The 15,912-nt window shown below is 45.2% G+C and overlaps 1 protein-coding gene across 8 annotated transcripts in view; it reads right to left on the bottom strand.

Moving 5' to 3' along the window:
- The window catches only part of MYO5A (myosin VA), a 186,419-nt gene extending 172,527 nt beyond the window's left edge, over window positions 1–13,892 (bottom strand). For 3 of the 8 annotated variants that reach the window (XM_089782019.1, XM_089782021.1, XM_089782018.1), the window contains exon 1: window positions 13,688–13,891. In XM_089782019.1, coding sequence (XP_089638145.1) covers window positions 13,688–13,714 — 27 coding nt within the window. In that variant the 5' untranslated portion in view covers window positions 13,715–13,891. Of the gene's footprint in view, window positions 1–13,687 lie in introns of all 8 variants that reach the window. The other 5 variants (XM_089782023.1, XM_089782020.1, XM_089782022.1 and 2 more) reach the window with 3 other exon arrangements.
- Window positions 13,893–15,912: the final 2,020 nt, after the last annotated feature.

Raw genomic sequence — 15,912 nt, 5'->3', positions numbered from 1 at the left:
ACCAGAATAGGAGTCTTGACTATTAATCTTCTAATGTAACCACTAAATTCTGCCCCCATTTTCTTATTGATACTTGGCCCTGGTGTTACCATCGTTTCCTCTTCTAATAAACTCAAAGGAGCTGTAGCCCAAGCACAAAGACTTTATTACTATTACACAGAAATGTTCTTAGATTGTCTTTCTTTCTCTAATTAGTTTGGGCCAGGAAGTGAAACCTGCATCACTGGTCAGCGTGAGCTGGGACTGCTCAGTCTCAGATCACACTGGGTCCCCTGCTGCACCTCTGCCCCCCACCAAAGACAGCGCTGGGGGGAGCCAGCTTTTAAGCCAGCTCCCCCCAGCACTGGCTTCCGCTCCTCCCCCTTGCTCCTCTGATACAGAGGCAGCAAGGATGGGGGAAGCGACTAGTCAAGCAGTGACTTGACTACCCAATAAGCCTACGCTAGGCTTATTGGGTAGTCAACTGCTCAACTAATAGCTTATATCCCTAGGTAATAAGTTGTTCCTGTGCCTCAAGCATGCAGTGCACCAAGATCTCCAACTCAAAGGCTCAGGATGCTTTTCTGTTGGCAAATTACAGAGCCATTCAGTGTCTCACAAAGTGCTGATTCAGTATGTGCCATACAAAGATGGTGCCCACACACAGAGTGAAAGTCAAAGAGTAGTCCGTGTTAAAAGTAGTCAAGCCCATTAATTATGTCATTGACACAACTACTGTCTGGAAAAATTGGACACCACACTGGAAAATGAACAGGTTTTGCTATAAATAGTCAAAGCTCTTTTCTTGGCAGCAGGAGAAAAGTATTTATACCCAAGATACTCACCATTAAGGATTTATCAAGGAAACACCCCAAGAGGCATTTTCATTTGTTTCCCACTTAGATTATTTTGGGGGCTTGGGGACCATAAAGTTATCTCCTAAAATTAAACACAATTCAAATTATGGCTTAACCCTTACAAGCATGCTTAACTTTACACACTGTAATTACTTCCACTGAGGTAAACAGAAATACAGTGAATAAAGTTAAGTGTATGCTTAAGTGTTTGCAGGATAAAGGCCTAGGCAATGCCAAACAATACCCTGAGAATAAGGCATATTTTCAAATAGCTGGAAATCAAACAGCCTTGAGCCCAATGACAGCAATAGTATGTGTTAAAGTCCCAATCCTGGATGGTTAAAGTCAATGGAGCTTTGCTATTAACATCAATGAGCATACAGTCAAGCCCTAAGAACTCAAACATGTTAGCTTCCATACTGGGTGCAGCTCAAATGTGAAACCAGTCAAGAAGTTGCTCAATCCCACAAACACAGGGTGGTATATTGCTTACTTCCATAAAGCCATGGGGATTGCTCACAGTAAGTAGCAATCACTATCTCATCGTGAGTAGTTTCAGGACTTTTTTTTTTCAAACATGCAAACACCACCAAATAGTAAAGTAGAGACATCCTGGAGTTCATGGTCTGCCCTTTCCCAAGCATGCACACAAGACAAACCACTAATAAACCAGGAGAGTTCCTGCTGTCATGGTTCACAGTGAAATTGGTTCAAATACTGCTCTTGCCTCCATTCAGTCACCAGAAAGAATCCCAAGACACCAATAAGGAAGGAGGGAACAAAACAGACTACAGAATCCATGATTTCTGTAAGAAACTTACAACTCCCGACTACACCATTGGCATACAGGCCAGAGTACCAGGTTTGCCAGATTTTGCTTCTCAAAGGCTATGTCTACATTACACTGCTCTTCAGGAAAAATCTACGTAAATTGCGAACCACAATTGGAGTAGCTTTTTATGCTTCTTTTTTCGGAAGAGGCTTTTCTGACATTTGGCCCATCTACCCTAGGCCAAATGTTGGGGGGAAAAAAACTTTCAGAATATCCCTTCTTCCTCATAAATGAGGTTTACAGGGATGCCGAAAAAGTGCATCTGCTCTTCCGAAATTTTTTTCAGAAGAGTAGATGTGTTCCCTGGAGGCAGCAGAGTTTTTCCAGGATGTATCCCAGAAAAACTCTGTAGTGTAGACATAGCCAAAGTGAATTGTCTATTCACATGCCTATGTTCATGTTAGGTTCAAGTGCTCAGGACATAAGCAGGGATACAAACAGTTCTATTAACATTAGGCTTTGTATTTTAAATAACTGGCACCTCTTAAATCCACTGAAGAAGCTACCATGGGGGGAGGGGAAAGTCTAAAAGCCATAGGGGATAGCTAGCCTGTGGGGTAGTCTTTACAGGAGGTAATTGCCAGTTAGGCACTATTTCCCCACACATGGAGAAAATCATGCAGTCCCCACACCATTACACTGTCACCTTTGACTTTTTGTGGAAGTCAACTGTACTAACACATACAGTTGATTAAATACATTTGAAGAAGCAGACCATCACATATGGGAATTCTGTTTTAATACTGTGAACCACTGCTTGGATAGAAGCAGTTTAGTGTGTAACTTTCGATAGTACAAATTATTCAACAGGAGAGATATACATGGAGACAGATGATGTTAATAAAACACTGGGCCACTGTTTGAAATTTGAATACAGTCGTGTTTGCCTGATTTATCTCCCTAAGTCTCCTGCCCAGACCTTACCAGGGCACATTAGGTAGTGGAAGGAGCAGCGCTGACTCTTATTCACATTTATTTGTATAGGGCCAATAACTTGTCAACTAGAAAAGCTAGGATTTATCTAATTAAAAAAAACACTAATTAATTACCTAATCCCATCTGGTGTGCATTACAGAGTCACTGCAACAGAAACACACATACCTCGTGACAGCTACATTTACAGACACTTACTTTGCAATGATTTCTGATGATACTGGAAGGTGACGTGAACCCACCATAATCCACTAATACTACTGAAGGGTAAATTGTATTAATACTGTGCATGAAGAATTAGTGAAAACACCAATATTAATAGGGGCTTTACGCTTCATCCCCACATATGACAAAAGACATTTATCTTCTTCCCTCCCCCCCCCCCCCCCCCCCCCCAGATTAGGGCAGAAGCAGCAATGAATAATTTTCTTTGGACTACAGAGCTGATTTTAAAAAAAAAAAAAACAGCTTCCAATGATGCTACAGTTCTTCTGTTTGCATTAGGCTTGCATAATACATCCTCTCAAAGCCTATTTGTGGAATGAGAAGAAGCTTTCACAAACGGATTGCTACCTCTCACACCACACAGAGCCTGCCCATGATTATGTCATTTCCTCACTGGAATAAACAGTGTCAAAATGAACAGTTCTGACTTACGAGCTCTTGGTTTAAACACACTTTCTAGTCTTCAAGCACAGGATACAACTTCATAGTTTAACATACACTAATAAAGACGACTAATAAATCTTTCTCGGAGGGCTTCAAACTTTCTATTAACCAGAATGCCAATAAAATATGCTGCCATGTATAACAGATATAAATTGTTTACAGAAAGCTGAAACTTTTTCAGTTTAATTGGACACAAATGTCACATCCAAGCATAAAAAAGATTACAAGAGATAATGCATAATAAATGAATCATTTAGGGTATAATCATTCACTGATATACAAAAGGAAATGCTAAACTAAGTGCCTTTATTTTGAAGACATCAGCAATAAAGTTGACTGCTCAGAATTTTGCATAGCACTTATCCATAATGCTTTTATTACTTCTATTTTAATAATACAGCAGACTCTTAAGCAGAAATGAAGCTAAAATATTTCCTCTTCTGTCTGCAATTAATTTTTGGCAAGAAGACAAGAATACAAGATATGTTTAGCAAATACACAGTAAAAGACACCTTACCATTTTACACATGTACCGGCTTAAATTATCTCCCTAATAACCTCACTATTCAGAGCTATATTGACCCTACACAGAAATGAGCTTGAATACTAAGTACCTCTCTCTCTCTCCCTCAGCCAAGCGGCACACTGCACAATTTGTATGTCAAAATGAATGCTACCACCACTCTATTATTCAGCAATACAACCCTGTTAGAAAACGATTCTTTCCTGAGGACAATTCGTTGTTGTTTAATTTTTAGAAAGCTCCTAAACAACATACAGTGATTCAAAGCAGTAATATGAATGTCATTTTTAATTTAATCAGCTACAGAAATTTCTCCAGGCTGAAAGGGAAATATTTTATCACATTTTTTAAAGTGAGCAAATTTTCAAATCACTTTATCGCTATTATGCTATTTCTTTGCTATTTTACATTTGTCTTAACCAGAGATATTAAAATCTACTGACTAGATAGTTTCTAGTCATTTGCATTTTCTTAGGGCATGTCTTCACTACCTGCTGCATCATCAGGATCTATTTAATGTGCTGCGATAAACTGACCACCAAGAGCTCTCCCTTTGTCTCCAGTATTCCATCAAAACAAGAAGAGTAAGTGGAGTCTGTGGGAGAGCATCAGCTGTCAAATTACTGCGATGAAGATACCATGGTAAGTTGACCTAAGTACATCAACTTCACCTACATTATTCACACAGCTGAAGTTGTGTAACTTAGGTCGAAGGCCCGCCACAGTGTAGACAAGACCACAGTCTAGGCATACGGCTGTGTTTGGGTTAGAAGCATTGCAAGAGGATCCCTGGTTATTTTAATAACTAAGGACCTGCTCCTGCCCAAACAACTGTAGTGGCAGACTGAGAGCCTGCACTGTTTCCCACCTCCCCCCAAAACACTGGAGTCCTTGAAGTACTAAGTTCCGCTCATGCCATTTTCAATAGAGGATAAGGGCCTGATGTTACTTTTATAAATTCCTAACAACATTTGTATTGATCTTGGGGAAATTATTTTTACAAATACCACATTCAGGGTGAAATTTCAATAATACTGAGCAAACAGAGCTCTGGACCCAAAAGCAAATCAGTACATCTCATTCTGCAAAGGAAAACAAGTTACACACACATAGAGCAGAGGTGGACAATTATTTTTGGCTGGGGGCCACTTAAAAAAAATTTTAAGTGGCTCCGGGCAGGGCCTAATCCAGAAGGGGTGAGGCCAGAATGCTTCCTGGTTTCCCCACCCTAGACCATAATTGATCTGGGGGAGGGGGAGCCCCTTTGCCCCCGCTTCCCACTAGGCACCTATTCCCCTGGCAGGGCAGGAAGAGGCTTCACACGCTCCCCCGCCCCCAGGCCCTGATTGGCCTGGGAACAGGGGGAGCGAGCAAAGCCTCCTCCTGCCCTATCCCTGCCTTGTAAGAGGCATGCAACACTTTAAAGTGCCATACGCTGCTTGCAGGACAGGAAGAGGTGTCACGTGCTTCCCCACCCCCAAGTCCTGATTGGCCTGGGGGTAGGGGAGCTGAACGAAGCTTCTCTCGCCCTGCTCCCGCCCTGTATGAGCATACGGCACTTTGAAGAGCTGTACGCTCCTCACGGGGGGCGGGGCGGGGAGAGCGGAGGAAACTTCGCATGCTCCTCCTACCCCCAGGCCAATCAGGGCTTAGGGGCGGCGGAGCGCGTGACGTCTCTTCCAGCTCTGCGAGCAGCATGTGCTGCTCACAGGTGGGAAGAAGCTTCGCGCACTCCCTCATCCCCATACCCTAATTGGCCTGGGGCCAGGGGAGCGGCAAGGCCTCCGCGGGCCAGATCAACCCACTTGGCGGGTCGGACCTGGCCCGCGGAGGCCCTTTTGCCCACCTCTGACATAGAGGAAAGAGCCAAGTAACAAAATATGCACTAAAACAAAAAACTTACTTATGTGCGGCCCCTGACTGATTTTTCTGTGGGTCAGTGGCCCCTGACACAAAAAAGCTCCCCACCACTACTCTACTACAAGCAACCATGAATTTTGATGAGCTCAACTAACCCAGCTTGTCCTTTTTTTGACTCTTAGAGTATGTTTACACAGGAAATTTAAAAACACCACAACCTGTCTAGGTCAGTTGCTTTGGCTCATGGGTTCAAGAACTGAAAAAAAAAATTGTGCAAGATGTTTGAACTGAGCTCTGGGAACCAGCACAAGACTGAACATCTATACTACAGCTTTTATATCCTGCAGCCTGAGCCCCAAGTCAGCTAATCCAAGCCCGTCACAGCCATTGCACAGATCTTCTATCTCTGTGTAGATGTACCCTTAAGGACCAGCACTGGGTGAAGCTACATCAATTTCTGGCAACCAACTGCTGAATCAGGGCTATTCCTGATTCTAAATAAGGCCAAAATGAGATTCCTGACACTTGTAAGGAGCATTAACCCCTAAAAGTCCCCCGCAAAGTAGCATGTAAAAGAACCAACTTTTCCACAATTCATATACAGCTGAATACTATTTCCACACCACTGCTGGATGTCTGATTGCACTAGGGATGTTAAATATCGGATAATTGAATAGTTGAGTAACCTCATGAAATTTTATCGGGTAGTCGACTATTCTATAGTCCCAGGAGTGGGGCCAACAGCCACTGTATCAGAGGCAGCAGCGGCAGGTGCCAGGTGGGAGCTGGTCCACGAAGGGAGCCAGGTTAAAAACCTGCTCCCCTCGTAGACCAGCTGCTTGTTGACCTATGCTGCTGCTTCAGAGAAAGAGGCAGCAGTGTGGAGTGGCAGCAGTTCCTGTTTGGGGAGGGGTCTGAGCTCCCAGACCCGGTGCAAGCCAGAATTGAGCCTGCCTGCCTGGCTCTTAATACACTTGAAATGCAGAGCTGAAACGGGGATAAGGCCTGGACCTATCATGAGCCAGAACTGAGCCGGGCTGCCTGGCCAGCTCCTAATACACTTTAAATGCAGAATTGCAGCAGGGGTAGGTCTTGGACCCCTCGCAGTCCTAGCTGCTAAAAAATTTACTGGCAGGGACAGGGGGGAGAAGGAAATGAGTGTAATCTATAGCATTAACCTATAAGCTTATCAGTTAATAGGTTAATTGACTATACTATTATATCCCTAGATTGCACCAGTAAAATGAAAATTGTATACACATTAAACTATAAAAAACAAAACAAAAAAAAATACCCATCAATGGTACCAGGAAGCAGCTTTTTTAAACTGAAAATGGACCATGATGCCTTCATGCAGAATTTGCAGTTGAAATCTCAATGATGCAGAATTACAAAACATAGCATAGATCAAACATTATTCTCACTTAACATGTTAGCGTTTTCTTGTTTTACAGTCACTCAGACAAATCCAAAGTTTTTGTTAGCTACAAAAGCATACAGTAACGTTTATACACGTCAGAGTGTTTCAACAAACTGACATGTGGATAAGCAGACATAGAAGCAATCACAAGATTAAGTGAAACTTAACTTTGCACAGTGGAATTACCCCCATGGGATTCTGTAACTTAGTGTGATAACTTGTGTCATCATGATATTTTAGTGTTGCCGCCAACAGATATAAATTTGTAAACAATTGTTTCTATGTTGTGTTCTGCAGGTATGTGGGAGCCCTGAACCCCGGCCCCTCTCCCAAGGAGCCCTCTGCCACTCCACGCTGCTGTCTCTGTATCAGAGGCAGCAACATGGGGTCAAAGACAGACAGTCCACAAGAGGACCTGGTTTTTAAACTGGCTCCCCACGCAGATGAGCTGCCACCTAGCATCCCATTGTATCAGAGGCAGCAGCGCAGAGTGGCAGGGGGCTAATTGGAAGTGGGGCCAGAGTGCACTGGCTGCCAGCCCCTCCCATGGAGACTATAGAATAGTCAAATAACCAGTAAGAATTCACAAGGTTACTTGACTATTCAAGTAAGCGATATTTAGCATCCCTACTCACAGCTTCTCATCATTGGCAAAGTCAAAGGATGTGTGTGAAACCCCTCCGTAATCCTGGCCTCTCTTTCCAGGAGCAGACTTCTTAGTGGTGTGGGGACAGTTGGGGGGAATCCAGGCCTATCCAGGGACCCTATGTAGGACCAACTGAGGAGGTTTACCTCTAGCCCCAATATAGCCTCAATACAGCCTTTTCCCCATGCCACTTCCCCAAACACTCCCCTAGTACTTTCTCCCTGGTACCTGAGAAAATCTTTCCTGCTTCAGCACAAACACTTTTTCCTTTCTTAGTTCTCAACTCTCCAGCAACACACTTCCTCCTTTCAGTCCTTCACTCCTCTCCTTCCCCTTCCCTTATTTGGGAGGAAGCGGGGGGGGGGGGGGGGGGGGGGGGGGGGAGGGGAACCTTTCAAAGAAATCCAGCAGGCCTTAAATTGGCTGTGGGTGTCTGATTAGCCTGCTGCTTCAGGCAAGCTCATAACTCAGCTCAGGTGCCTGCCTTGATTACGTGGCCACAGTCTCTGGCAGTTTATTCAGGAAACAGAAAACCATTCACCCAGCTCCCAGCATGCTCACCCTCCACCAAACTATTGTAGCCAGCTGCCCTGGGTCTGTCACACAATATATATACACACACACACTATAGCATATTACTAAGTTTACCTAACTCAATATAACCTTCTAAGTAAAGAAATACATCTATATCTATCTCTGTATGCACAAGCTGTTATCTTATAAGTTGTTAATTATTATTTTACTTTAAGGTCCCCCTTTTCCCAAACATCTTTTCAATATCAAGTGCCTAAGTCAGTTTTTGAGCTTCAAACACCTCTTGTGACCTCTTGGAGATATGGACTTCACTGCACTGATGTTTGCCTATAGGGGTGCACATTAAACCAGCCCCATGGGATCTAAAGGACTTTAAGTTCTCTTGTTCCAGATTCCTGGGACAACATGAATCAATGACAGGAGACAACTGAAACCAATGAGCAGGAAGACGACATCAAACATGCACTGACTTAGCCAGCTTTAAACCAAAGAAACCCTCTTTTGTACATCTGGCTGACTTGCTCAGCTTCAGTCCGTCCACTCACTCTTGATTTCTCTCAGTCCAGATTTCCCTCCACCCCAGTGGCTGCTTTCTCAACCTCAACTTCTCTCTCTCCCCATTTCCTCACATATTCTCTGTTTCTCTCTAATCCTCCAGGGCTGTCCACTGCCTGCCTCCAGTCCTCTCTTCCCCTCAACAGTCAATTCCCCTTTTCACAGAAAAATGAAGTGACTGCACACACCCTAAATCATATATCCCCAATGCAGGGTTGAGTTCCTTTACCATATTTACAACAGGAAAATGCAATTGTAAAAACCACAAAAATTGGCAAGGTGTAGTACGTATACCACGTTAGCCCAATTTTTTAAAACTGACTAGATTTCATGAGAATGGACGTACTGGGTCAGACCAATGGTATTCTGCCTTCCAACAACAGTCAATACCAGGTTCTTCAGCAGGAATGAACAGACCAGAGTGATAATGAGTGATCCACCTCTGCTGTCAAGTCTGAGCTTCTGGCAGTCAGAGGCTAAGGAATACCCAGAGCATGGAGTTGCATCCCAGACTATCATGGCTAATAGTCATTGAGGGACCTACCATCCATGAACTGACCTAATTCTTTTTTGAACCATGTTATACTTTTGGCCTTCACAACCTCCCCCTGGCAATAAATTGATCAGGTTGACTATGTATTGTGAGAGTAAGTACTTCATTATGTTTGTTTTAAACCTATCTTTTAGTTTCTTTAGGTGATCCCTGGTTCTTGTTATGAACGCTATCACAAGACAATTTCTTATTCACTTTTTCCACACCATTCAAGATTTTATAGACCTCTATCCTATCTCAGCTTAGTTGTGTCTTTTCTAAAATGAACGGACCCAGTCCTTTTAATCTCTCCTCATATGGAAACTATTCCATATCCCCAACCATTTCTGTTGCCCTTCTTTATACATTTTCCAATTGTAATTTCACATTGCCAGTATCCCTTTCACACCAGAGCATGACAGCAAGGTCTCAAGCCTTTATTCTGCATTTTAAAAGTACCCTACTATAGAACATTTTCTTCTTGTCCCCTGGGGGAGTAGTGGAAATTATGTTTTGTGTCATACTTGTGGGCATTACAATATTCACAGAAAAAAAACATAAAAGACAGGCTCACATGGACCAAGTATTTTACAATCTAAGCTCATCTATAAAGGGCTCGAGCCTCAATTTAACAAAATCAGTTTAGGAGACAATTCAGTTAATATCAGAACAGCCATTCTTATTGAGGATTAAGTGCCCTATTATTGATTTTACTTTGGTTGTTAAGGGTGTGGGAGTACATGTTTAAATTTTGGGGGTTGCTCCAATTTAATTACACTGGTTTTTAATCGATTTCTTTATAACCAACACTCAAGCTGTATGTATAAAAGGCATAAGGATGTATCTCTGCAAAGTGAATTGAGTAGGCTCATTTACACTCACGCAGAGTCCCACAGAAGCCAAAGTCTTCAGAATTTTGTGAAGTTTGCTGCCTGTAGTAGTGGACCTCTTAATTACTGTAATATATCTGCATAATGAGCTAAGAAACTCCAGACTTTTTGGTTTTGCTATTCTGTATACTCATACACATTTGTAACATCAAGCATGATCCTTCATTGCATTACTGAACTGACACCATATAAGTTACCTAATATTTGCTCCAGCCCTAAAGTGATTCTTATTCCAAGATATAGAGGCTATGCTAATTCCCTTGTGTATCAAGTCTCATGTCCATTAGGAGCACTGTGTACTCTGAGGAACTGTCCCAAGTAACTGTCCTGAATGTACTTATCTCTAACAGAGAACTGTGAAAGCATATGGTTTTAAAAGAAGGCAAGAATAATTTGAGGTCACAATATCTCCATGGAGTGAAGCTGATTTTAGTTTATTTTTTAAAACCTCTTTTGGTGGATTATATACCCTGCACTCGTTTTATTTTATTACATCTTTGTCACCTCCACCTATGATGGTTTTAAATCCATTATCTACCTCAGCATTTCCTAAATGGTATGCGAAAATGGTGAGAAAATTCCATTACAATAACATTTTATTATTTAAAAATAATAATAATTGATATGTGATTTTTGTTTTTAAATATGTGCAATTAAACTAAATGTTGATCTCATGACCTTGTTTAACATTTGTTATTATTATCCTTACTTATTTGTGGTCTACTTTTTAAGCTCCATATATTAGACCAGTGGACCCCAACCTTTTCAGGTTGTCGGGCGCCAGGGGGCGGGGACACGTGCGCGCCCGGGGGTGGCGCCCCCTTCCCCTCAAGCGCCGCGCGCCCGGGGCCGGCGCCCCCCCCCGCCGAGCGCCCGGGGCCGGCGCCCCCCCCCCCGCCGAGCGCGCCCCCCCCCACAAGCGCCCGTGCGCCATGTGCCCGGGGCCAGGCCAGCCCCGAGCACCTGGCGGGCGCATTCAAATGCCCCCACGGGCGCCATGGCGCCGTGTTGGGGACCACGGTATTAGACTGTTATTAGGGAGTCTGCAAAATTCTTTTGAGTTTAAAAGGGTTGTATGGCCAAATAAAATTGGGGAACACTGGTCTACATTCATTAATCAAGAATGCCAATTTTACTCTCATTGCCATGCTAAAAGGAGGGCACCTAAAAATGAACTGGGGGATAAATATAAAAAGAAAACGTAGGTTTGTGTGAAGGGGGGAAAAAGGCATTTTCCCTTATAATAGACATGAGAGGGCTTCCCATTTATTAGACACCTACAAAGCAGAAGCAGAAGGCAACCTTCCTCTTTTCCTTGTACACTGGAAGCCCATGTACACCGGAATAAAACATCCATGGCACAGCTGCCTAAGGCTTACATGACTCAGAATGAGAGACTAAAATTATTGTTGAGATTTTAGGGGTTGGGCTTGAGTCTGGACTCTGGGAGCATCAAACCTTGTGGTGTCCAGAGAACTGGCTCCAGCCTAGGCCCAAACATGTTTACAGCTATTTTACAGCCTCGCAGCCCTGTGGGTCCAAGTCAACATGGCTAGCCATGGATGTTTGTTTACTGTTTGCAGATGTACATTGTGCCTCCTGCCAGGGTGCTGCCCCAGGACAACATGGCATTCAGTCCTTTGTATCAGCCTCTTACAAGCATCTAGTGAAATTTCAAGCCTAGCAACAAAGAGTTTGGTTTATACTGACTCATTATATTCAAGGCATTGCCCATTATATCTTTGTTGGTGGATACTACAAACTAGGTGAAAGATTTCTAGCCCATCCAGAAAAATCTGGTGTTCCATTTCATTCTCCCTCCTTAAGCAAAGAACTAGATTGATCATCACCAAACATGTTAAAAGGTCAAAACTGGGTATCTTTCAAAGTCATGATCTAGCTCAATCTAAAGTTATAGACAATACAGGAATCACTAGGCCAATGTTCTGCTGGCCAGATTAGATTACCACAATGATCCCAGCTACCTTTAAATAAAGTAAACTATGGAGCATAGATTTTACCTTTTCTTCTCCCATGCACGTGATTTCTCTTTTACTGCTAATACATAACATGTCCATTTCAACACTTTAATTTGCAATTTTCCTGTCATCAAAATCTGCACATACTACTTTTGCATTGATCTTTCCAATGCATCAACTGATGCAGTACCAAATTACAGGACCTAAAACCATTATGAGATTATGTCTATTTGCCTAGTGTACCCTATTAAAAAAGTAGTGTACTGTATCACTGATGGCAGAGACATTCTGAGTCAGATCCAAGAGTAAACATATCTAAATTCTCAGTGTCATCAAAAGGCTGGGTTTAATCAATGGTGGAGCTATGGGTACTGCCATACACCCACCTTGAAATATTAATAACACCAACATATTTTCCATCAGCAGCACCCCTTGCTATAAAAATTGTTTCTGCACATCTGGTTTTGATACAAGAGGGCTTTTTTACCTTGTATGTTTCAGCAGAAGATTTTAAGGAACTGGACAATATTATTAGACGTTATGAGGATCACTAAACAACACAGACCACTGTAAAATAATAAAAATTGTTTTTAAAATAGCTGTGACCAGATAGCTAGAGTACTAACTGTTACCATAACGTGGTTTGTATTATGTGTGATATGGAAAGGCAATAAGCAGAATTTTCATATTGTCGATTTATTTTTTAAATCTCAGAGCCTGACAATGAAGCGTCAAGATGACTAATGCCTCTTCCCGTGAAATCAAGAGTTTACATCTCTGCCTCTTCACTCCATTAGCATAGCCTAACTGTCCACTACCTCCATATCCCTACAGTAAATCCACGTCTCTCCTACACTGCGATTCTTTAGCTAGCATGTGGAGTAAAAACAAAAGCCGCCAGATTATAATCAAGTCAGGGTGACATGCTCAGCCAGTAAAACCTATTAGAAGGGTATGGTCCGAGCAAACGTGCAATGCAGAGGATGGCTCTTCTGCCATGAATCCCTGCTGGGGAGGGCCAAGGGGGTAGGAGGGCTGGCAGGGAAATGTCCCGATGCTCGGTCTATCCCGTCCGAGCCCTTTCGCCTGCGGCCAGGAAAGGGGAAGGGCAGATGCAGATGCTGCTGGAGGGAATTTGGACGTTCGCTCCCTAGCCCGTCACTTCCTGGCTGCTCAGCGCTGCAGAGCCGCCGGCGGGCGCTCCACAGGGCCGCATGAAGGACAAGCGCGGCCCCCGGCGAGCCGGGAGGGAGAGGCCAGCCGCGAACAGAGCCAGCCGCCGAGCCCTCCGCTCCTCAGGGGCCTCTTGCAGCCCCTTGCTACGGGGCGCAGCTCGGCCGCCATCCCCGCCCGCCCTTCCCATTCATTCATTCATTCATTCCCCGCCGCGGGCGGGTGCCGGTCCCGGGGGCTCCCCGCGCCCGGCCCCGCAGTGCGCTGGACAGGCGGGGGCGGCGGGGCGGGAGCCGGCTCCTTACCTTGGTGTAGAGCTCGGAGGCTGCCATGGTGCTGCCGCCGCGGCTCCCGTGCGCGGCGCGGCCAGGCGCAGCCGCCTCCCTGCCCCGCCCTGCCCCGGGCTGGGCTGCAGGGCCCGCTGGGCGGCGGCGGGGGATGCTCAGAGCGCCGGCTCGGCGCGGCTCGCCATGTTGTTGGTTACCTGTCGCGCGGGGAGGGGAGGGGGCCGGGGCTCTGTGCATTGTGGGTATGGGGCGCCGCGGCAGCCGCACGGCCTGGTCTGCCTCCCGCCGGCGGCAGAGCGGGCGCCGGGCCAGGGGCCCCGGGCCAGGGGCCCCGCTCGCGCGGCAGGGGAGCGGGCGATGGGCTGAGCGCAGCCAGCTGCTGCGGAGGGGAGGGGGACCAGGTCCTCAGAGCATCCAGCGGCGGTGGAGGGGAGCAGCCAGCGGCGGTGGAGGGGAGCAGCCAGGCCTTCACGCTACAGGATGGCCCGTGGGAACGGATTCATCTTGGTTTCGTTTTTCTAAATAATTGTGTAAATGGGGGTCGTCTCCTTGTGGGGGGCAGGAATTGCTGCAGCCCACTGTGCCTAACACACAAGCCCTTAGTAGGGCCCAGGTACGCTCTTTCCCCTCCTCCTCCTCCTTCCAGCCATCAGCGTGGGTGGTGCGAGAAGAGATGCAAAATGCCAGTTAATCAGTTAACTGTTTAAACGTTAGGTTGGCCGGGGACAGAGCGGGATCCGGCCGGCGACTGCCCCAGCTTGTGGGGCTCCCACTACCAGCAATGGTGGATGGGGCTGCTGCCAGCTCCTGTTCCTGGAGCAGCCCCTGTCTACACAGCAGACAAACCCGCTGTGCGCGCAGAAGCTGCTCTGCATCAGAGCAGCCCCTGGTGGCAGTGAGTCACCTGGGGAGCTGCACCAAGCCTGCACCAGTTACGGTAAGCATCACCCATTAATCTTTCACATCCCTAAGAACCACCAGCCCCTCTGCCTGTCTAAGCACCAGGCTAGAAAGAGATTCTCTCAATCCAACCCCTTAATTTGGAGAGGATAATTTACTGTTTCCTGTAAGCTTGTGCAGCTGCCCAGGAGACATTCAAATATTACCCAGCTGATTAGCAGAACGCCTACACCTCTGGTTTTTTGGGGGGAAGAGGTTGTTTTGCACATGGATGGAAAAGATTAGAGGGAACATTACTACCCACTGAGTGCCATCTCACTTACTGGTGGAGAGAGCCCTGCATGGGGTAGCCATCCCTCGGGTAGTGGTGGTAAAAGGGGAGAACTTAGCCCAAGACACCCATCTCTGAATCAAGGCTGGCCAAATCCTGTCCCTGGCCAGTAGTGCTGAGGAGACAAAAAGGACATGGTTCTGTGACAGGGTGAGGTTACAGATGACCTGTTGGGGGGGATTCCTGGAGCACTCACATGGCCACTGCCACTCACCTTCTCGCTGCTCAGTGATCTGCTGGGCCAACTCTGCCAGTCTCCCCCAACCAAGGCACCAAGCTGAGATCACTTTGTCCTCCCTCCCTTAGAAGCAGTACAGAAACTGAACCTCTTAGGTCCAAGAAGAGTGCAGTTTAGGGCCCAGTTTCCTGGGATACCACTCCCCAAATGAGATCAAAATCCCCAATGAATTATGTGGGTAAGTCCCCTTTGAAAGGGGGAATATGCACAGTGATTGCTCCCCCAGGTAATAATTATTTACACTGGGCTTGATAGTAAGTAAAAGTGATATTAAGTACAAGCAGTAGGATTTCAGCAGTTATAAGTGAGAACAGGCAGAGCAAAGTACATTACAAATTAAAAGTAACAGAAAATGCTTTGCTAATTCTAACATTAAATCCTCAGTACGAACTTACTACAAACTCACCCTTAAATTGTTTCTGTTCCAGCTGCACCATCAAACCAGGAAAACTCCACTTCCCCTGAGGCCTCTGGTTCAGTCTCCTGGGTGTGCCAGCCAAAGACAAAGGACTCCTACTTTCCTATTGTTTTTAAAGATTCCCTTATTGCATGGGGAGACACTCAACTCAGTCCCTACCAATCAGTTCTAAGACTTAAGGACAAAAGGCTAGTTGCATACGATTGCCCAGACACTGGGGCCTCCCTTGATGACTTTCATTGACACACTTAAAACCTATAAAGTATTCCCTATTCCATACATCTAATTTTACACACAAAAATAATACATACACCAAAATAAGATAAACAGATTTAGGAGATTAAGACATGAAGATT

Source organism: Pelodiscus sinensis, chromosome 14 (assembly GCF_052426305.1).
Source record: "Pelodiscus sinensis isolate ZL-2025 chromosome 14, ASM5242630v1, whole genome shotgun sequence".
NCBI lineage: Eukaryota > Metazoa > Chordata > Testudines > Trionychidae > Pelodiscus > Pelodiscus sinensis.
The sequence above is the reverse complement of the archived record's forward strand: the minus strand, read 5'-3'. Positions and strand labels throughout refer to the sequence as shown.